The 24,175-nt window shown below is 40.9% G+C and overlaps 1 protein-coding gene across 1 annotated transcript in view; it reads right to left on the reverse strand.

The window, feature by feature from the left end:
• The window catches only part of LOC124134753 (glutamate decarboxylase 1-like), a 42,061-nt gene extending 21,971 nt beyond the window's left edge, over positions 1-20,090 (reverse strand). The window contains exons 1-6 of the mRNA XM_046499793.2: positions 19,949-20,090; positions 5,689-5,904; positions 4,183-4,419; positions 2,256-2,346; positions 1,759-1,865; positions 1,184-1,299 (exon numbers count right to left, since the gene is read on the reverse strand). Of these exons, the coding sequence (XP_046355749.2) occupies positions 1,184-1,299; positions 1,759-1,865; positions 2,256-2,346; positions 4,183-4,419; positions 5,689-5,902 (765 nt within the window). The 5' untranslated portion in view covers positions 5,903-5,904; positions 19,949-20,090. The remainder of the gene's footprint in view (positions 1-1,183; positions 1,300-1,758; positions 1,866-2,255; positions 2,347-4,182; positions 4,420-5,688; positions 5,905-19,948) is intronic.
• Between the last annotated feature and the right edge of the window lie 4,085 nt (positions 20,091-24,175).

Below are 24,175 nucleotides of genomic sequence, written 5' to 3' on the forward strand. Positions count from 1 at the left end.
ATAATTCTTTTTTCGTATATACAACTCCACTCTACTAAGTTCTAATAGCTTAGCATCCCCAATGCTATTTCTACAGTTGGAGAATACAGGTTTTCCTAATATATTTAATTCCAAATCATTTTGCCATTTTTCATAAAGATGTTGGTGTTTGCTGTAGCTATTATCTTATCATAAAACATTCTTAAATCTTTTGTACAAGACAGCAAGTTACACCGTTTTTAATAAATACTTAAGTATTCAACTTTTTATAACAATAAACTACAGTTATAACGAACTCAAAGGGACTACTGATTTTAGTTCGTAATAACCGTAGTTCGTTATAAACATATATGCAACAAATGGCCGGGACTAAAAAATAAGTTCGTTATATCGATCAGTTCGTTATAAGCGTGTTCGTTATAAACGTACTTTACTGTATTCACTATTTCCTTTCATGATTTAGGAATATTTAACAGCATTCTACTGTAATCAACTTTTGTCATTTAATTCTACAAATGGTAAAAAACCCTTTATTACATATATCTTCAGCACAATGAATACCCTTATTAAACCATTTTTTTCTAAGAAAATAATTATTTCTGACATTGATTGGTTTTAAACATAATTGAAATGACTCCATAAAAGACGTTATATCAATCATTCGAATACCACCCTCTTCATATTTTCTTATTAAGTTTGCACTTTTTATTGCTCGTTTATCACTCGAAATAAATCTATATAGCATCTTATTTAGTTTATCAATAGTCACTTGGTGCATTTTAGTGATGTAGACATGATATGAGCTCAGGTCCTCGGTTAAACAAACATTACGTATTTATCTCTACCAGATATCACATAGCCCAGTGTTAAATATGTTCAGGGTTAATACTTTGTTTATTTTCGAATCAAATGCCTTCAAAGTGACCTATTATAGGGCTGTGGGGGAACAGTAGGAAACACCTGGAGCTATATGTCATTAAGTCTTTATTGTCATGTGTTGCTATGGCCTCGTATCGGGTCAGTGTAATTGAAAGGACATCAGGATGGCGTGTTAGTTGATTTCTCCTTGATAGATATCTAAACGTGTATGCGACACACATGACAAACTATAGTCATCTGACCCTCACGACAGACAACAAAAGCAACATGTCAATAAAAGCCACAAACCCTTTCCAAAATCAGAAGAAATCTCACTGAAAGTCACCTGTTCAGACACAAACATGACCGGCTGAGCAATGCCAATCATCCCATCTTTCTTCACTTCCGGGTACATCTGGTGTCTCGCCAGAAGAACTCCATAGAAGTTGGACACAGCTCCGCCTAACGGAAGATATGCATGATAATGTATTTACAAGATAATAGTGGCATGATATATTGTGACTTATGAAGAATGAAGTTAAACTGCAAATATCGATAGCTTGTGTGAGTTACAGAAAACTATACACTGGAAAATATTGTTTGGTGCGATCACCTTTCTACAATTGATGGCATTTTGAACCTTAATGGGAAAGATATAACAAGGAAGGTTGAGACCGTTAATGTCATATAGCTCTCGAAAACAATCGATCCAAGATTATTACCAAGATTTCGGTTTTCAAGATTTCGAGTCTTGATTTTTAATATATCTTGAGATTATGACATGACACAGTCATACATAAGAAAAGATCGAAGTTATTAAATTATTTGAAATAATTGTTTCATAAGATTTAGCTGAAGCTGATCAACATTTAAATATGTATCGAGTCTTATACTGGATGGCAAGAAATGGCCGCTACTCACCGGGAGCGAATATTCCGTCCCCTTCTTCCCATCCAACAAGACTGCGCATGCGCTGCAGTATTATTTCCTCCATAAGCGTAAACACAGGAGCAACCTCATACGTAAACCTTAAAACATAGTCATACTTCTTGAAGGTCGTATTGCTCTTTCTCATGTCGTGTATTAGAAAACAACTTACCGAGTTCAACATTTTTTTTAATTGTTTATTTGATATAAGACAAGGTAGTCAACACTTAGTACTAGTTATTCCATTTCAGTTTCAAACAAAGAAAGATAATTATCACTTTGGAAAGAACAGGTGTTTTGTTTTATGCCGCAGAGCAATATTCCAGCTATATGAAGGCGGACTGTTGTTTATCGAATCTGGACCAGGCAATCCAGCAACTGATGTTACTATGAACGCTCCACGCCGTCGGGGTACGATGACACGCAAACCCGCCATTTCCTACCCCGGGCTCCTCACGGGGCTGTAACGTGACAGTCCTGGTGGTACTCACATGTTACTGTTAGCTGTGGCAGCGAGCCACTCCCCGGCGACGCCAATAACATCCACTCCAGTTCCAAGCTGATTTAGAAACCGGGGATGACCTGCAAGAAAATACCCTGGATTGATTTTTGTAAATAGTGACTTCGTTCTGCTGTCTTAAACGTCAACACAGGGCGATTACACAACGTAACATGCTTTCGATTAACCCATGGGACAAGAAGAACAATATTTTTTCATGCAAAGAAATTCTGCAATTTATCACTCGTCTTACTGTCGGCTACAACTGAAGTGTGAACATGGATGAAATCTTGACATATATTGCATTACACGTGTTTATATAATTGGAATGCTGTGTTTGTTTGTTTGTTGCTTAACACCGCATTCGGCAATATTCCAGCTACATGAAAACGGTCTGTACATAATCGAGTCTGGACCAGACAATCCAGTGATTGACTTTATAAGCATCGATCCACGCAATTGGGATACGATGACATGCATCAGCAAAGTCAGCGAACCTGACCACCCGATCCCGTTAGTCGCCTCTTAGGGCAAGCATAGTCGCCTTTTACGGCAAGCATGGGTTGCTGAAGACCCCGGATCCTCACACATGTGTCTCTGGTATGGTCAGGTTATCTTTGGAAGAACTGGAGCTATAAACTCTGCGTACACTCCGCACAGTGAATAGGGTATTCATAGACATTAGTCTTGAGACTTAGCATTGCTGTCAAAATGTACATACTTGTGGAATGCCAATCACTTTAAAATCAGATCCTTTACTCCGATACCCTTCTGTGTGAAGCGCTGGGAGCAACTCCATTGGGGACTTCTATATTGAACTTCTATTCGCTAATCAGCGTGGAGTCTTGTAAATTCTCGGTACGAGTGAATGAAGCATTAAAACAAGCATGTCTGATTTCTCTATTTCGAAAAGGGGCGGTCGGGTAGCCTTGTGGTTAAAGCGTTCGCTCGTCACGCCGAAGACCCGGGTTCGATTCCCGACATGGGTACAATGTGTGAAGCCCATTTCTGGTGTCCCCCGCCGTGATATTGCTGGAATATTGCTAAAAGCGGCGTAAAACCATACTCACTCACTCTATTTCGAAAAGCGAACAGAAACGATGATGTTCCAAAAGTAAAATCACAAGGCGGCGACATTATTTTGTTGTGGATATTTCTACACCCTGTCGTTTCTGAGCGCCATGACATCTCAAGTCAAAAGGAATACAAGGGAAGGAATATTCAGTCTTCAGAGTAGTTTTTCATTTGTACAAATCAAAATTTCCGAATCGGGGTGGTAACAAAATGAGGTCGAATCGTGGAATTGGTGGTTCTATGCAAGTTCTATGAAGGTGTCGTAAGAGTGAGTGAGTGAGTTGGGTTTAACGCCGCTTTTAACAATATTCCAGTTATATCACGGCGTGTCAGCTTAATGTGGGAGGAAATCCCGAAGTGATGCAGGTCTCAGACGTTTACCACTTCGGTGAAACCCACGAGCACGGGTATGGTGCTGACAAACCTAGAAACATAATCGGGGCGAACCGGGATTCGAACCCACAATCATAGGTTTCTGGCGTGCCCAAGGGACGCAACTCTGCACAGCGAATCGCGGCGCCCTAGACGACTGGGCCACCAGTGTCCCCAGGTGTCGTAAGATCTTCACGCAGAGATATATCTCTTTTTCATGGAATTGGTGGAATGGCATCATCACAATTTGTATCTTAACGTGAGTAATTGAGTTGAATTCTGCTAATATCGTCTTTATTCACTTCTATAAAAAAGAGAACTTTCAACGTCAACATCACAGACACGTTCAAGGTCGTTTGTCTGTCACATCTGAGAGGTGAACGAGCTCAACAACAGGTAAGAGCGTCTCGTCAGGCGCCATGTTTTGGACTCGCTTAATTTATTTGAAGACAAAATAAAGCTCTCCTACGCACCAGATTTCACGCAGTACTTTAGGGTCTCTTTGCAGTCGCTAAGTATCTGCTCCAGATCTCGTGGACTCTCGTGAATATCGAGACAGTGCGCCATCATCTCGCGGAGTTGATGAGGGTGGTGAAAGTCAAGGACCTTCCCTCCCCTGTCTTTCTGCTTCACCAGATACTGCTGCAGGACGTCAGCTATCTCGTGAAGGAAGTGACACATCTTCTCCGAACCGCCAGACTTGAGGAAATCTGTTGTCAGGTATAGGCTGTCCTATTATTGATGTTATTTTAGGATCAAAGACCTTAATATCAAACATGTAATATGATAACTGAAGATAAATCGTTAAAACATCATGTTTGCACTTTTAAAAGTTTCTAATAGCTTTTGCAAAAATGATTGTATGGAAACCAATTAACATTTGCGCCATCCTGTAATACTGTCATCCTGTATGTAATCTAATCTAACTTTCTAACCAAATGGATATTCGAGGGTTTCAAATGTAAAGGTAAGTCAGTTAGGTTCGCCTTACAATGTTTATATTTCCTGAACATGTTTTTGACGTAATCTGATTTTTTTGAGAAGCGATAAAATATATTTTCAAAAAGTTTGAAACCTCGGCTTTTCTGCTCCCTTTAGCCTTATTTCAGTAGATCAACCTGTCAAGGGGTTCTAAAGTCAAAAGAAAAATAATCAAAGAACTGCTTATAATCTGCCCAATACGTTTCAGCTTAAATAACTGGTTGAGTTCTCTTCGTTGGCACATAGTATTTTCTTCAGTATTATTTATGTGTAATTTAATTTGTTTTCAGATGAGACAATAAACCAAGTTAATTTGTATTTAACAGATTTAGCTCAATGGAATAATATATGGAATGTAATAACATACCGCATATATGCGGTTGTGCTGAATACTAAACGGCAAACGTATCTATACAGACGATGTACGTGATGCTTTACAACCCATTATCATCTGGTAACCGCCTTAGAAATATTGCCAGAACCCGTAAACTCATTGAAACCAAACGCGATATCGTGAGGTTTTGAATTTGATTTTTTTCACAGGTTTCTCTAAATTGAAAACACAGTTATTTTCTCTCAATTTTACATGGACGCAATGACGACTTCTTTGGTAATAGCGCAAGTGATGATTAATAAGCCATCAGGTGAGTTTAATACTTTCTGTAGTATGAATTGACGAATTTAGGAATCAGTGATGTTTGGGTTTAAAACGCATATATGTTTGAATTCAGATACCCAAATCAAAAGTTTCACCACAAGACTTGAGCCATTGCAATAAGTCACAGCAAATCACCTGGCAGATATCCATTATTGAAACTGTCATCCCTAGAGAAAATGGATCGACCCTTGCAAAGATAAGTTCCAAAATACACACCACCATATTTATGACGTCATAATGGAATGCAGAACGTCCAAGCATTGTGACGAGACAGACAAGTATGTCACTGTGTGTGTGATTACACTGTGACGTCACTTTTAGAGCTTTGCTATATATTTACCTGTTGCAAACATGCCCTCAAATTCTGACCAGTCAGGGCTGCGGCAAAACTTGGAAACTCTGTTTTCTGACGTTGGTCTAAACGTCAGCTCTGATGTCACTGATTTGGTAACGTCATCGTTGGCCGTTGTCATGGTGTTTCCTTCTAGATGTTTAGGCTCTTGGGCGCTTCTTGCTCGCTTTAACTTTTGAAATACCCCGCAATCAAATGCCATATCTGCAAAAGATAATGTATGTCGCGACGTATTTCAGAATCTATTCAAAACATCACAACGGAGAATCAGTTTAAATAAAGCTTATAGTTGTACAATAAGAAACTATAAAACATAAACGCCAGAGCCGAAATTAAACAGATTCCATTGGGCGTAAAAAACACAATCGCAGTGAAAATTATATGAGTACATCACTGAAAATCAACGAGGTGAGGTCAGGTGAAATGGGGTGTAACGTCGCGTCCAAGATTATTGCACTTATATAGCGACGTGCATGCACGTGTGTGTGTGTGTGGCTGCTTGTACTAGTCCGGACTGATGCCGATGTATAGTGCTAGCACACTGAGATACCATGCTGCAGTTTAACATGAATACCCCATTCAGACACAGTATACTAACTCCGAGCCGACTAGTCCTTGTTTTAGCCCCTTAATGCCGAGCGCCAGACAGGGTAACAACAAGTACCATCTTTTAACGTCTTTTGGTATGACGCGACTGGGGATCGAACCCCGGACCTTCCTCTCTCCGGGCGGACGCTCTACCACTAGACCACGGAGGCGGTCCGAAAATCAACGATTACATCAGGTGTTGGCGAAAATGGTCAGCATGTCCTGCCCTAGAGGAACAGACATAACCAAAAATAATGTGACCAATTCTATCTCCGGACAATGTACTATGTGTCTGTAAATCCTTCTGAAGTCCTATCCACTGCTCCGAGATGCACGCACTGATTTAATTAACTGCGCGCAGTCACCTGACTGCGAATCCCTATCCCGATTGTAACCACTTGATTAAGGTGAGGTGAAATGGGGTTTAACGTCACGTCCAAGATTATTGCACTTATATAACGACGTGTATGCACGTGTGTGTGTGTGTGTGTGTGTGTGTGTGTGTGTGTGTGTGTGTGTGTGTGTGTGTGTGTGTGTGTGTGTGTGTGTGTGTGTGTGTGGCTGCTTGTCCTGACTGAACATGGATAACCCAATCAGACACAGTATACTGACTCCGAGCCGACCAGCCCCTTAATGCCGAGCGTCAGACAGGGTAACAACAAGTATCGTTTAAATTCTTTTGGTATGACGCGGCCAGGGATCGAACCCTGGACCTTCAGCTCTCCGGGCGGACGTTCTACCATTAGACCACGGAGGCGGTCCCACTCGTTTTAAACTCAATGATGATGTTTATCGTTAGCAAAATAGATACTTTAGCAATGGACATTTTGCAATGTTCCTCATTAACGTTTTACGCGTAAGGTTTTACGCTACTTTCAGCAATATCACGGCGGGGGACACCGGAAAATGGGCTTCACATTGTACCCATGTTGGGGAATCGAACCCGGGTCTTCGGCGCGACGAGCCAACGCTTTGACCACTAAGCTACCAAACCACCCCTCATTAACGCAAGTTATATTCTTTATCATAGGAAAGGCTTGTTTTAAGTATTAGGAAACACGCAGCTATCCTTTTAAATTCTTAATCGTGATGTTTCTTGATTCTACTTCAAGCGGCAAGCAAGGGCTATTCTGTTATCCACACCCGGGATAAGGACACGGGCATTTTACTCATTGCCAAAGGATGTTATAGAGTCGGATATGATAAAACTAACTATCAGTGAAGCCTCCCATCAAGAGAGTTGCTGAATATGGTTGTCACTACATTGTTACATTTGTAATCCATGTTTAAGTGTACTATGTGGCATATGGTATAATGTTAATTAAATACATAACTGATTACACATCACACATGATTTTGCTAACAATTTTGTCTATTCTAAAACATTAACATCAACATTGCCGAAGGTCTCATTAAATGTCTTCTTTAAATTATTAAAGTGTCACAGCTTGTATATAATAAGACATTTTTGCTGTACACTGTTAAACACAGCTTAATGTTTTGTTCATGCCAGTGTGGTTCCTCAACCAAGAGGAATGTGACTGTCATTATATTATTATATAATAGTTAATGTACCAATCTGCCAGTTTTACATATTGGCTTTTAAACATGTATCTCTATAAATTCCCTTGCATTTATTAACAGAAACATTAGAAAACATTGCACAGACAAACATGTCCGATCTATATTATTTGTTATAATATTGATATATTTAGAAGTTAAACTCTGACAGTAAGCTGCATAGATAGACATCACTTCGCACACGTGACACAACCTCATGACCACAAACAATGCCTCCTGCATTAAGTGACACTACCTCATGACCACAAACAGTGCTTCCTGCATTAAGTGACACTACCTCATGATCACAAACAGTGCCTCTTGCATTAAGTGACACTACCTCATGACAGACAGTACCTCCTGCATTAAGTGACACTACCTCGTGACACAGACAGTGCCTCCTGCATTAAGTGACACTACCTCATGACCACAAACAGTGCCTCCTGCATTAAGTGACACTACCTCATGACCACAAACAGTGCCTCCTGAATTAAGTGACACTCCCTCATGACCACAAACAGTGCCTCCTGCATTAGGTGACACTACCTCATGACCACAAACAGTGCCTCCTGCATTAAGTGACACTATCTCATGATCACAAACAGTGCCTCCTGCACTAAGTGACACTATCTCATGACCACAAACAGTGCCTCCTGCATTAAGTGACACTATCTTATGACACAGACAGTGCCTCCTGCATTAGGTGACACTACCTCATGACACAGACAGTGCCTCCTGCATTAAGTGACACTACCTCATGACACAGACAGTGCCTCCTGCATTAAGTGACACTACCTCATGACACAGACAGTGCCTCCTGCATTAAGTGACACTACCTCATGACACAGACAGTGCCTCCTGCATTAAGTGACACTACCTCATGACAGACAGTACCTCCTGCTTTAAGTGACACTACCTCATGACACAGACAGTGCCTCCTGCATTAAGTGACACTACCTCATGACCACAAACAGTGCCTCCTGCATTAAGTGACACTACCTCATGCCCACAAACAGTGCCTCCTGAATTAAGTGACACTACCTCATGACCACAAACAGTGCGCCCTGCATTAGGCGACACTACCTCATGACCACAAACAGTGCCTCCTGCATTAAGTGACACTATCTCATGATCACAAACAGTGCCTCCTGCACTAAGTGACACTATCTCATGACCACAAACAGTGCCTCCTGCATTAAGTGACACTATCATATGACACAGACAGTGCCTCCTCCATTAGGTGACACTACCTCATGACACAGACAGTGCCTCCTGCATTAAGTGACACTACCTCATGACACAGACAGTGCCTCCTGCATTAAGTGACACTACCTCATGACACAGACAGTGCCTCCTGCATTAAGTGACACTATCTCATGACCACAAACAGTGCCTCCTGCATTAAGTGACACTACCTCATGACCACAAACAGTGCCTCCTGCATTAAGTGACACTACCTCATGACCACAAACAGTGCCTCCTGCATTAAGTGACACTACCTCATGACCACAAACAGTGACTCCTGCATTAAGTGACACTACCTCATGACATAGACAGTGCCTCCTGCATTAAGTGACACTATCTCATGACCACAAACAGTGCCTCCTGCATTAAGTGACACTACCTCATGACCACAAACAGTGCCTCCTGCATTAAGTGACACTATCTCATGACCACAGACAGTGCCTCCTGCATTAAGTGACACTACCTCATGACCACAAACAGTGCCTCCTGCATTAAGCGACACTACCTCATGACCACAAACAGTGCCTCCTGCATTAAGTGACACTACCTCATGACACAAACAGTGCCTCCTGCATTAAGTGACACTTTCTCATGACCACAAACAGTGCCTCCTGCATTAGGTGACACTACCTCATGACACAGACAGTGCCTCCTGCATTAAGTGACACTACCTCATGACACAGACAGTGCCTCCTGCATTAAGTGACACTACCTCATGACAGACAGTACCTCCTGCATTAAGTGACACTACCTCATGACACAGACAGTGCCTCCTGCATTAAGTGACACTACCTCATGACCACAAACAGTGCCTCCTGCATTAAGTGACACTACCTCATGCCCACAAACAGTGCCTCCTGAATTAAGTGACACTACCTCATGACCACAAACAGTGCGCCCTGCATTAGGCGACACTACCTCATGACCACAAACAGTGCCTCCTGCATTAAGTGACACTATCTCATGATCACAAACAGTGCCTCCTGCACTAAGTGACACTATCTCATGACCACAAACAGTGCCTCCTGCATTAAGTGACACTATCATATGACACAGACAGTGCCTCCTCCATTAGGTGACACTACCTCATGACACAGACAGTGCCTCCTGCATTAAGTGACACTACCTCATGACACAGACAGTGCCTCCTGCATTAAGTGACACTACCTCATGACACAGACAGTGCCTCCTGCATTAAGTGACACTATCTCATGACCACAAAGAGTGCCTCCTGCATTAAGTGACACTACCTCATGACCACAAACAGTGCCTCCTGCATTAAGTGACACTACCTCATGACCACAAACAGTGCCTCCTGCATTAAGTGACACTACCTCATGACCACAAACAGTGACTCCTGCATTAAGTGACACTACCTCATGACATAGACAGTGCCTCCTGCATTAAGTGACACTATCTCATGACCACAGACAGTGCCTCCTGCATTAAGTGACACTACCTCATGACCACAAACAGTGCCTCCTGCATTAAGTGACACTACCTCATGACCACAAACAGTGCCTCCTGCATTAGGTGACACTACCTCATGACCACAAACAGTGCCTCCTGCATTAAGTGACACTATCTCATGACCACAAACAGTGCCTCCTGCATTAAGTGACACTATCTCATGACCACAAACAGTGCCTCCTGCATTAAGTGACACTACCTCATGACACAAACAGTGCCTCCTGCATTAGGTGACACTACCTCATGACCACAAACAGTGCCTCCTGCATTAAGTGACACCATCTTATGACCACAGACAGTGCCTCCTGCATTAAGTGACACTACCTCATGACCACAAACAGTGCCTCCTGCATTAGGCGACACTACCTCATGACCACAAACAGTGGCTCCTGCATTAAGTGACACTTTCTCATGACACAGACAGTGCCTCCTCCATTAGGTGACACTACCTCATGACCACAAACAGTGCCTCCTGCATTAAGTGACACTACCTCATGACACAGACAGTGCCTCCTGCATTAGGTGACACTACCTCATGACCACAAACAGTGCCTCTTGCATTAAGTGACACTACCTCATGACCACAAACAGTGCCTCCTGCATTAAGTGACACTACCTCATGACACAGACAGTGCCTCCTGCATTAAGTGACACTACCTCATGACACAGACAGTGCCTCCTGCATTAGGTGACACTACCTCATGACCACAAACAGTGCCTCCTGCATTAAGTGACACTACCTCATGACCACAAACAGTGCCTCCTGCATTAAGTGACACTACCTCATGACCACAAACAGTGCCTCCTGCATTAAGTGACACTACCTCATGACCGCAAACAGTGCCTCCTGCATTAGGTGACACTACCTCATGACCACAAACAGTGCCTCCTGCATTAGGTGACACTATCTCATGACCACAAACAGTGCCTCATGCATTAGGTGACACTACCTCATGACACAGACAGTGCCTCCTGCATTTAGTGACACTACCTCATGACACAGACAGTGCCTCCTGCATTTAGTAACACTACCTCATGACACAGACAGTGCCTCCTGCATAAGGTGACACTACCTCACGACAACAAACAGTGCCTCCTCCATTAGGTGACACTACCTCATGACCACAAACCGTGCCTCCTGCATTAAGTGACACTATCTCATGATCACAAACAGTGCCTCCTGCATTAAGTGACACTATCTCATGACCACAAACAGTGCCTCCTGCATTAGATGACTCAACCTCATGACACAGACAGTGCCTCCTGCATTAAGTGACACTACCTCATGACACAGACAGTGCCTCCTGCATTAAGTGACACTATCTCATGATCACAAACAGTGCCTCCTGCACTAAGTGACACTATCTCATGACCACAAACAGTGCCTCCTGCATTAAGTGACACTATCTTATGACACAGACAGTGCCTCCTGCATTAGGTGACACAACCTCATGACACAGACAGTGCCTCCTGCATTAAGTGACACTACCTCATGACACAGACAGTGCCTCCTGCATTAGGTGACACTACCTCATGACCACAAACAGTGACTCCTGCATTAAGTGACACTACCTCATGACCACAAACAGTGCCTCTTGCATTAAGAGACACTACCTCATGACCACAAACAGTGCCTCCTGCATTAAGTGACACTACCTCATGACCACAAACAGTGCCTCCTGCATTAAGTGACACTATCTCATGACCACAAACAGTGCCTCCTGCATTAAGTGACACTACCTCATGACCACAAACAGTGGCTCCTGCATTAGGTGACACTACCTCATGACCACAAACAGTGCCTCCTGCATTAAGTGACACTATATCATGACCACAGACAGTGCCTCCTGCATTTGGTGACACTACCTCATGACCACAAACAGTGCCTCCTGCATTAAGTGACACTGCCTCATGACCACAAACAGTGCCTCCTGCATTAAGTGACACTACCTCATGACACAAACAGTGCCTCCTGCATTAAGTGACACTACCTCATGACACAGACAGTGCCTCCTGCATTAGGTGACACTACCTCATGACCACAAACAGTGCCTCCTGCATTAAGTGACACTACCTCATGACCACAAACAGTGCCTCCTGCATTAAGTGACACTACCTCATGACACAGACAGTGCCTCCTGCATTAGGTGACACTAAATTAAAACAGTTGGATGTTGGCGAAGTATGTCCGAATTGTTACCTTTTTCGTTTTGTCGATATGTGTCCATCTGACTGCACATCGTAAGGTAGTTACTCTAACGGGCAGACTGATGGATTGACGTGTAAGGAAAGTAGAAACAATTTGTGAAGGCAATAGTTGTTTTGCCTGTATGTCGTCACGCCACTGTATAAGAAACAGGTTTCAGTTGGAACGATATTGACTGCTGTCACTGTCCAACTGACACATCAGTTACCTTCTGACGTTAACGTGCACATTCCAGGAAAATTTGAAATGTTCAGGTGATGTTCGTGAGAGATGCGAAGAATGTTTTCGAGCACAGAATTAAAGAATGACATTATATGATATAGAGGTCATCACGCTTGTGTGTTTGGTGATAGTTGATATTCCGTATTAGGAACAAACACCATGTATTAAGCTCGCTAAGGTTCGCTAAATGCAATATATATATATATTCCTAATACATATTATTCACCACCTCCAAGCACACTCACGAAATAACCTCTATAAAGTGTTTTATGTCACAAATATGTAATTAGAATATTAGAAATGAATTTATTTTATAATTTATTTAGAAACATGTTGCATGCAGATCACGTTACACATATACACATGCATACCATCAGTGCTGTAACGCATACACTAGCTTACGGTTGAAACGCGCAGATGCACGGTAAATACATGAACAAAGACATTACCATTAACCTGAATACAACCTGTTACACACAGATATCCTACTTGAACTATAACCTACTGTCATGAGTTATGTCCTGATATCTGAAACACATAAACCTGCAAACTCTGTCGCCATTGACACTACGTCTCTTTGTTAGCGCCAAACTGTTTTATCATTCCAAACTTGACCCATCAGTAACAAAAATGATGTCTGATGCAGTTCCATATTTTAGATTGTGCTATATGCTCCCGTGTTTGTTCGGTCGGAGAATTGATTGTGTTTGTAACGAGTGCCACTGGTAGTGCAGGACACGCTCATATCTTCGCGGAGACTTTGTATCCATTACATCATAGTGGTCCATGACACATGTCTATGACGCAGTCGGAATCGCACAATGGACTCTGCTAATAACAACGATATGTTATGATTATAGAAGGGGTATTGTCGCTTCTATTTAAGGAGAAAATGTTGGAACATTTCCCAATGATATCTAAGAACTAGATAGAACTCTTGCGATTTCAGATCACGCCATATCAGATAATGTAGACACACAAATGGAGTTACCAGACATCTTAAATGTATATACGCTGGAGAAATTAGTTCAGCGTGAGACATTGGCGAGTTCATTGCAAATATAGTCCAAAAGCGAATATGATTTCTTAAACACCAATTATTATAATGAGCGGTGTGATTTCCATGTGCTATAATAGGACGTATCGCTGACATTTTGCGAAAGACACAGGTGTGAATATAGTTAATAGCTAACTGTGTTTGATAAAGGTAACAACTTTCAAGGCCTCAGTAATGCTTTTTAAATTTCTTTTATGGAAGACTTTTTTCAAATTTGGTTCATCGGTGACAAATATGATGTCCGATGCAGTTCCCTATTTTGTTACCGTGTGTTTTGTAGGTGAACAATTGACTTCCCTTTGCATGTGTTTGTGACGGGTGCCACTGGTGAGGCAGGATACGCCCATCTTTTCGCGAACATCTGGGGTTATCACCTATGATACTCTCGGAATCGCACACTCGACTGTGCCTTTAGCAGAGATTTCTTGTGGCTCCACAAACTAGTGGAGTCTTTCTGATTATATGGAGATCAAAGAGTACGCAAAAGTATTTGACACGCCGACATATTCAGATGTTTGTTTTGAGAGTCAATATAATGAAACATACAATTATAACAATATGCATTCCCATTGGTAAAAGGTGCCTTTGAGTAGAAAAATCATAGAAAATGTTATATGTCTAGACGTCGCACAGGTTCGGAACTGTCAGTGGTTTATGTATATGTCATAGTTGTAAAATTGGTCCTTTTTTTCCTCAATATTTATATAAAAGTCTGTACGCGTCTCAGCCTCTATCGCAAGGAACGCTTGGCACACGTTTGCTGATCTCATATCAATATTTTCGGACTACTCATCAATTATTATTCAACTTATGTGGACATCACTTGGTCAAACTTCTTAGGAAAGCCTTAATCCCTATTCTCGGCGCACGAACTCAAATTTTCTTATCAAGCTGATAATTGAACATGCAGTTAATTCGTGACCATTCAAGGTGTCTAGAGTATATATATACTGGCTAGCCCCGGGGGTACCTCACTGTCGAGAAATCTCCAATAAATGAGCTGACCATAGACAGTTTGTTTGGTTTCTTTGAAGGTAAGTCATTTTCACTTTATTATTTCTCTAAATGTATAAGTTAATTGTTTTATAAATTGTATCGTATATGAAGCAATATTATCAGCTGTAAAGGTATTTAATCTTATGTTATTGACCATGTATAAGGGCAAATATATTAAGTTGGTTGTATCTATTTCACGGACTTATCTGTCAAATGTTTGTGTGTTAGGTTTAGACAAAACTATCGTTTAAGTATTAACTCCACGGTATAACATATATTGAATATCAAACATGTTCCGAGTCGGAAATAAGGTGTTAACAATCGGGTGTCGTTGTAGCAGGCTGTGTATTTTTATCTGCGAGTTGATATTTTAGTGTGATTGAGTTATTTTGTATATGTGAATTTTTTTGTAAATGTAGACGAACTCCCTCACTTTCATCACACTTTTTATATCACATGAGGTATGTACATTATCTTTTAATCTAAGGATATTATGATGAACCATACATTGCATGTATTACTTGTTAATAAACATAATCCAGAGAGCTTTAAATCATTGTTTATAAGAGTTATTTGATGGAACTAGTGTGCCAGAAAGCGTTAATGTCTATAGCTAATATAGGATGTATTTACATCCAACATATTTATGCTAATAGCACAACTAAGGCAGAGCTAAAATCAGTAATAATATTCATGTAATCATTTAGTTAATCTGTTAGCGATGTCCAAACAAGATAGGTAACTCTCTTGTACTTATTTAGGTCTGAGCATAATGCATTTGTAACACAGCTTCAGCAAACATGTCAACATTACGAGCAATGCCTAAAATGTACATATATCCATATATTATACCATTCAGTTGGGTATTCTCAGGACGACGACCCCTCGAATTTTTCCATTCGCAGGACGACGACCACCGGTACGCTTTTGATGTGTGGTGGTGTTTTAGGAGGGGATTAACTCCTTGGTTATATTTTAGTGTCAAAAACTGAAATGAGTTCACTGAATTGGTGAACTCCGATTTTGATAATCTAGTGAGTACCATTTACTCAACTGATTGACTCAACAGTTACTCTGTTATAAATCTCCGAAAAATGGTAGTCTGTCGCACGTTAAATCTCCAAAGTAAGTAAGTAAGTAAGTAAGTAAGTAAGGTAGTCTGTCATCATTCTCGATATGGCAAACGCGCAGGTACAGTACACGTTTCTTCCAACTGCACGCGGCAGTAGATACCTTTGTACTGGTGGCTACACCTACCGAGTTGGAAAAAGGAAGAGGAATGACTGGATCTCTGTGTGCAGCCGACACCATCTGCGGAGATGGAACCTTTTACGCGACTCCACGTCTCTTCTACCAGCTCTACACCCTCCACGCCTTCGTCGCCAACAAGATGGGTTGAGACAGAGCAGGAGCCTTGGAACCATTTCAACAACGACAGCCCTCGCACCAATAACCACCTGGAGGGATGGCATGGACGCTTAAAGAAAGTCATCGGCAAAGCCCACCCCAACATCTTTGAGCTGATAAGATTTCTAGGAGCTGAACAGCAGAAGACAGAGTGTAATCTGCTACAGTACCAGGCCGGCCAGCGTCTCCCACCAAAAAAGAAGAAGTTCTGTGATATACAAGGCAGAATCGATCAACTGAAGACCAGACTGATCCAGAATGAAGTCAGCGTAATTTTCTTTGCTGACTCAGTGTCTCATCTTCTCAAACTGTCTTAATTGCCCATGACTTTTACGTCATCTTGTACATTCTACCCCAGTATACATTCTAATTATTTGTAAATAAATCAATATTCCATCCTTACTGTCTTCCATTCGTTCGTTTCAAATCCATTTCCACTTTTTTACTTGCTCGAGTTGTTAAAATAACACTCGATACCCATTGTTCAACTATATTTGCGGATAAAAAATATCGCAGGACGACGACCTCACTTTTTGCTAGTTTGTTTTCATACGACACAGGGGGTCGTCGTCCTGAGAATGAACCCATTCAGTAATGTGAATGGACATTTGTTAATGGGCCCGTTAACTCGGTTCTGAACTCTAAAATCTTTTCGCTTTCGTGAAGCTACAGTAAGACTGGTCACGCTACAGTAAACACGGGGTATTGCTGTACCGGGACTCTCAAATTACAAGAAAAACACAGAAATGCGTATACCGTAATTACAGTAGTAATTTATTAGATGCTGAAGTATAGTATAGTTGCACAAAAGTACTTTACATTTAACAAATTTAATAACTCTAATACTTTAATATTTCATAGATGTACATTATAATTTCTACAAAAACAATAACTATATCTTAAAATATAATGGTAAATACAGAAATACATTCTATAATAAATTTGAGGTTGCACTGGCATACAAGTTGTGTTCAAGTCATTCACTCCAAGTGGATCAGGTCACCAACGTGATCTGTGTACTCAACGTCGCCGATGACGTTGTTGACGAGATTGTCTTTCAGAGCATTAACAAGAGCTGACCACCTCGCACGGTATCAACCATGGTGACTCGAACTTGTGCTTTAGCCATTTTGGACATAGATAACTTACTTACCTACTTACTTTGGAGATTTAACGTGCGCTTTCCGACTGATGCGTATTTCGCACACGGGCCCGGCCAGGCCATTTAACGTGTTTCCGAAGGGGGCGAAAGTGGTGTGTGCAACCCAAGAGGGGGCTTTAGGGGTTGTTTGGGAGTCGGAAGGATTGTGTGGTTTTAGTTGGTTGTGTGGTATGGACTCCGAAACCTGTGTGTTTGGAGGTCGGATCTGAAGATCCGTCCGTGTATATGTGACACCACATAGATAAATAAGTTGCACTCTTTATATATACCATCAAATACATACTGTATGTATTCTTAAGAAACGACTCTCCTCTAAACCCATCGGTATCATAACCCATATCAACCAAGAAACTATTTGTTTATTCAATTAAGATACTGATCATCTCTTCTGTGTTTAAACATCCAACTGTATTATTTTTTTACGAAACGACTCTCTAGTAAATCTCCTCTCCTCTCCTCTGTTTGAACAGCACGGGCGCTAATCTAAACTACGGTAATCCGGTGTTTTTATAGCAATTACTCATTTTTCGCTTTCGTAGGACAACTACCCCAACTTGGGTTTTCGCTTTACTGATACTAGGGAAAATTGGATTTTCGCTAACCCGGCACGACACCGTTAACTCGGTGTATGTGGATGCTATCGGATGTATTTTGTTTGTTGCGGTAGTTTAGATAAATGATAGATATGTCCTTTAAGTATAACATATACCGGCATAACAAATGAATGATATATGCTCAGAGTTACAGCCAACACACGTTGTTATTTATGTTGAAATCTGCGTACATTTGATACCGATTTTTGGTTTAACTATGTTAAAACGTAAATAAGATATACCATATGGCAGTGCCATTTAGCAAGGCGTAATCATAATTAGGAGTGGCTGAAAATAAGAGTCACATGAGATTATGTAAGCTTTGTTCATAGGTTTCTTTGTAGACTGACTTTAATATTGTTATTTGTAACTGGTTGTTTTATCACTAAGCTCACGGCACGTTTGCTTATCATGAAACTTACACTCTTATGTATAATCATTGTTTAATATCACACACTATTGTGATAACTGCTTCTTTTGTGAAAACTGTAAATGCTCTTCATCACTTTGTACTTTATATGTAAAAATATTTCTTATTTTAGATGTGAATTGACTGTCAAGAAATCCCCAATATAGGAGCTGGCCATAGACACTTTGTTTGGTTTCTTTGGAGGTGGTGCCCGATCCCGAGCTAATTCCCCCAGGCTAATTCTTGATATTGTGACCGTTTGGATACGAAAGTGCCAAAACATCATATATAATATACAGTGGTACCCATTGTGCAAAATTAGTACCATCATGATTAGTAGTACCCTCAATGGTACAGTGGTACAGCAGCTGATGGCATTTATAATATTTGACACACTGGTTTGATACAAATCCCAAAGTGTAGTTTATAATACACTTGATAATACACAAATACTGCAACATATTGAACAGCAACCACAGCCTTTGGAACACTGCGTATTCATAAAAAACAGTTTTATATATGAACTGAAAGTAAATGATAAAGGAATATTGCATACAAACATCACTGCATTTGAGGAAACAAATAAACAGTGACGTTCACTTAAGAACTTTCCAAGTGCATTCAAGGAATGACATCAAAATGATGACCTTCTTTATATGTCATAGTACATAGGGAGGATGAACATGGGGAATAGTTCTATGGATATAAATCTTTTTTATTTCAATAAATGCGACGTGTCGGTGGAAAAATTAACACCGTTATCAAGCAAGGAATGTTTCAACACCGAAACGTCACATTCTACATACAGCCAAATGGCCAGCTTATAAAAAGAGCTGAATGCACAAGTAATTTCATTCGTTACATTAACAAACAGATGTTCCAACAGACATCAGATCGAGTGCACATGTAATTCATGCATACGTAATGCATACGTAATTCCGAACAAGAACTGTTGTTCAATAAACTGGTAAAAAGTGACATTCATTTGGTCAAAGGCGACCTGGTAGTCGCCATATTTCCTGCTGCTATTTAACAAGTTTAACTATATTTCTTTTATGTGAAGATGTTTGCAATTAAAATGTTCAAAATTTGTGGAGTATGCTTTTTCACCAATTTATAAAAAAAGACAAATAAGTGATTTTCTATAATATCAATAAAGAAAATCCGGAACTTTTCGGCAGACTCACCACTCATTGTTTAACGTGAGAGAATGTTTGTTTTAATACATCCCCACGAGTTATCAGAACATAAACTGACAACTGATCAAGGGATGAACAATTACATACATGTCAATGCACACTACCGTCTACAGACAACAAAGAAGCGGACCTACCTCTCCCCCCGAAAGCAGTCAATGTGCCGTGGCTAAAGTTTGTGCTAATCTCTCTGCGACACCAGAGGGAGTCGGGGTCGAAATCTCAAACCGATTTCTCGATCGTGCTTGTGTTCCCGTTATAAAGTGGAACCCACCACCATCCCAGCATACGATTTGTTCATGTATGGAGATCCACTGGGGCCACACCTAAAGCCGTCAGCTGCAACACCCACACGTTCAATATTTCTATGAGATGATAAAAAAACGTGTTATGTTCTTTCTCATTATATCGTATATTTTTCACATTGATTCAGCACGTATGTCATTTAAGTATGTGTTTAACAAAAAATAAAATTCACACATATCATGGATCTTTTCTGCGTGCTTTAGTTGTTCTTAAACGATTTTTCAATCCAGTCATAAATATTTATGAATTTGGTTCATCAGAGAGTGGGATTCAATTGGTAATGGTCGTATAATGGCATACTGATGTTGTCGGTGTAACATTTAAAGCATTAGATGATTGGGGGTGTTACATAAATTACATCATATGGTAAACGTTCTCATCAATAGTTTCGGCGTTTTGGTGATTATTTCTTTTAGTGTACTGCTCGTAACATTGTTGATGCTAAAGGTCCAGCATTATACCACCAAATCCCCGTCTCAGAGATTAGCAATTGTCCTTAATACAATCATGGGAGGGCTTTCTTTGTATTCACAAAGAGCATTTAAGACAATAGGAATTAATTCCATGTGGATTCTAATATCAATAAAAGGATTTGAGGAACACTCGAGCATGCTCTTTCTACCAAGATGCAAGGCCACATAACAGGTTGTAAAAGGTTTGTGGTTGACATGTAGAGGGCCTTACTAATTGTGACGCATTTCTCATGCAATATATTTGATTGTGAATCAGGCTCATGATAAAGGCGGAGTCGTGCAATCAGGATCAGGTGTCAGGACCACCCTCACCCTATCTGATGCATGTATATTTTAATCTGTAACTACTACTACTACTTCTACTACTACTACTACAACTACTACTATTTGAGATCCGGGGTAGAATACCCCACCCTATCTGATGCATGTATATTTTAATCTGTAACTACTACTACTACTACTACTTCTACTACTACTACTACTACTACTATTTGAGATCCGGGGTAGAATACCCCACCCTATCTGATGCATGTATATTTTAATCTGTAACTACTACTACTACTTCTACTTCTACTACTACAACTACTACTATTTGAGATCCGGGGTAGAATACCCCACCCTATCTGATGCATGTATATTTTAATCTGTAACTACTACTACTACTTCTACTACTACTACAACTACTATTTGAGATCCGGGGTAGAATACCCCACCCTATCTGATGCATGTATATTTTAATCTGTAACTACTACTACTACTTCTACTACTACTACTACAACTACTACTATTTGAAATCCGGGGTAGAATACCCCACCCTATCTGATGCATGTATATTTTAATCTGTAACTACTACTACTACTTCTACTACTACTACTACAACTACTACTATTTGAGATCCGGGGTAGAATACCCCACCCTATCTGATGCATGTATATTTTAATCTGTAACTACTACTACTACTTCTACTACTACTACTACTACTATTTGAGATCCGGGGTAGAATACCCCACCCTATCTGATGCATGTATATTTTAATCTGTAACTACTACTACTACTTCTACTACTACTACTACAACTACTACTATTTGAGATCCGGGGTAGAATACCCCACCCTATCTGATGCATGTATATTTTAATCTGTAACTACTACTTCTACTTCTACTACTACTACTACTACTATTTGAGATCCGGGGTAGAATACCCCACCCTATCTGATGCATGTATATTTTAATCTGTAACTACTACTACTACTACTTCTACTACTACTACTACTACTATTTGAGATCCGGGGTAGAATACCCCACCCTATCTGATGCATGTATATTTTAATCTGTAACTACTACTTCTACTACTACTACTACTACTACTACTACTACTACTATTTGAAGATCCGGGGTAGAATAGGCCTTCAGCAACCCATGCTTGCCGTAAAAGGCGACTATGCTTGCTCGCTGACTTGGTTGATGCATGTCATCGTATCCAAAATGCGTGGATCGATGCTCATGATGTCAATCACTGGATTGCCTGGTCCAGACACAATTATTTGGGATTTATAAATTGTGAGAAATCATGTGAGAAAACGAACCCACAATATCAGTGTTCTCATGCCACTAGGGGCACGGATGGCCCAGCCGTCTAAGGCGCCGTGATTCGCTGTGCCGTGTTGCATCCCGTGGGCACGCCAGAAACCTATGATTGTGGGTTCGAATTCCCGTTCGTCCCGATTATGTTTCTAGATTTGTCAGCACCATGCCCGTGCTCGTGGGTTCCACCGAAGTGCATCGCTTCAGGCTTTCCTCCCACATTAAACTGACACGAGGTAATATAACTGGAATACTATTAAAAGCGGCGTTAAATCCAACTCACTCACTCACTCATGCAACTATCTTGCTCCATTGCACCTTGCTTCAGTACAAAACTACAACCGGTGACAGCAACTGGGCATAGACTTTGCAAGGAGAGCCGTAATGGGACAAGAACCAAGGCCATTAACTGATAGAGCTCACCAACCAACTGACAAGGTGTGACATCTCTCAGGGTCCAGTGTGGTTAAAGTGAACGCTCGTCTTGCAGAAGGGCCGGTTTCATTTTCCCTCGTGGTGTCCTTTTCAGATGTCCCTATTTCTGATGTCAAAAAACAGAACCAGAACTATTTCAATTAATGCGAAAGAGCTTGAGTTTCGTATTTCTGAAAGAAATGCCAGGGTGGTGTATGGTCCGCAAGTCCCAAGACTGGTATAGACGTGATATAATAATCGCATGGTCAAGACATAGATTTCACGAAGGTTTTGCGAAAATGAAGTCATGACCTTCCGGAAAGATTTCTCCTGCCTTCGATATCGTCACACGTCCCCATAGTTTTCAACAGTTTAATCTGTCTCGGCCAGGCTTCCATAGGCTGCTGTCCTCCCCAGTCATCAAGAGTAACAGATCGATAAGATCATCTGAGTCAACTGTGACCTCGTCCTCCTCGCATACTAGAACCTATAGTGTGTAGGTTTCTTCGATAATTAATTTCAGTGCATAGTTCTCAAAGCGGAATCTTGCCCCCAGTTATTCGTTTGAGCGAGAAATATTCAATTACCTAACTTCAAATGCTGGCTGCATTCCAATTCATTTGTCAAACTCTAATGCCAATACGTTGCGCTTAACCAATGTTCACATCTATTTAACAAATGTTTGATGAAATTGTCGCGATCTGGTTCGAATTAAAAAAAATCGAAACCCAATGGAGACAGGATTTTACCCTAACGTACAAAATCATGATTCCCTGAAAACTGAAGAATTCTTACGTATTGGCGTGATTCCTTAATTTCGTCAATAATTCCAAAATATCTAATGTTTTAAATGAAAAGTATCGTAATAAACACCCCGTGTTTACAACTTGAGCACAAGAGAGGTTATAATAATTCCTTAAATTCTTTGGACATCTACAGGGATTGGAGTGTTTATGCATGCTCGTAAGCGGTTTCTTTTTGATTGTTTGTTTGTTTGTTTGTTCGTTCGTTGTTTAACGCCGCACTCAGTAATATTCCAGCTATAAGATGGCAATCTGTAAATAATCGAGTCTGGACCATACAATCCAGTGAACATCGATCTACGCAAATGGGAAACGATGACATGCATCAAAGAAGTCAGCGGGGGTGACCACTGGATGACGTTCGTCGTCTCCTTCGACAAGGATAGTCGCCTTTTATGACAAGCATGGGTTGCTAAAGACCTATTCTAATCCGTTTTACACGGGTCGGTGTCTTTATGGGAGTGAGACGAGAACCTCCAATGAAAGAACCAGGGTTGGTTTGTTGTTTAACGCCGCATTCAGCAATATTCAAGCTATATGACGGCGGTCTGTAAATAATCGAGTCTGGACCAGACAATCCAGCGATTGACATCATGAGCATCGATCCACGCAATTGGGATCGATGACATGCATCAACTAAGTCAGCGAGCCTGACCACCCGATCCCGTTAGTCGCCTTTTACGACAAGCATAGTCACCTTTTACGCCAAGCATGGGCTGCTGAAGACCTATTTTAACCCGGAATCTTCAGGGGTCCAAAAGAACCAGGGAAAGTATGTGAAGTGT

The sequence above is a fragment of the Haliotis rufescens genome, unplaced genomic scaffold (genome assembly GCF_023055435.1).
Source record: "Haliotis rufescens isolate VD_foot unplaced genomic scaffold, xgHalRufe1.0.p SCAF_4, whole genome shotgun sequence".
Lineage (NCBI taxonomy): Eukaryota > Metazoa > Mollusca > Gastropoda > Lepetellida > Haliotidae > Haliotis > Haliotis rufescens.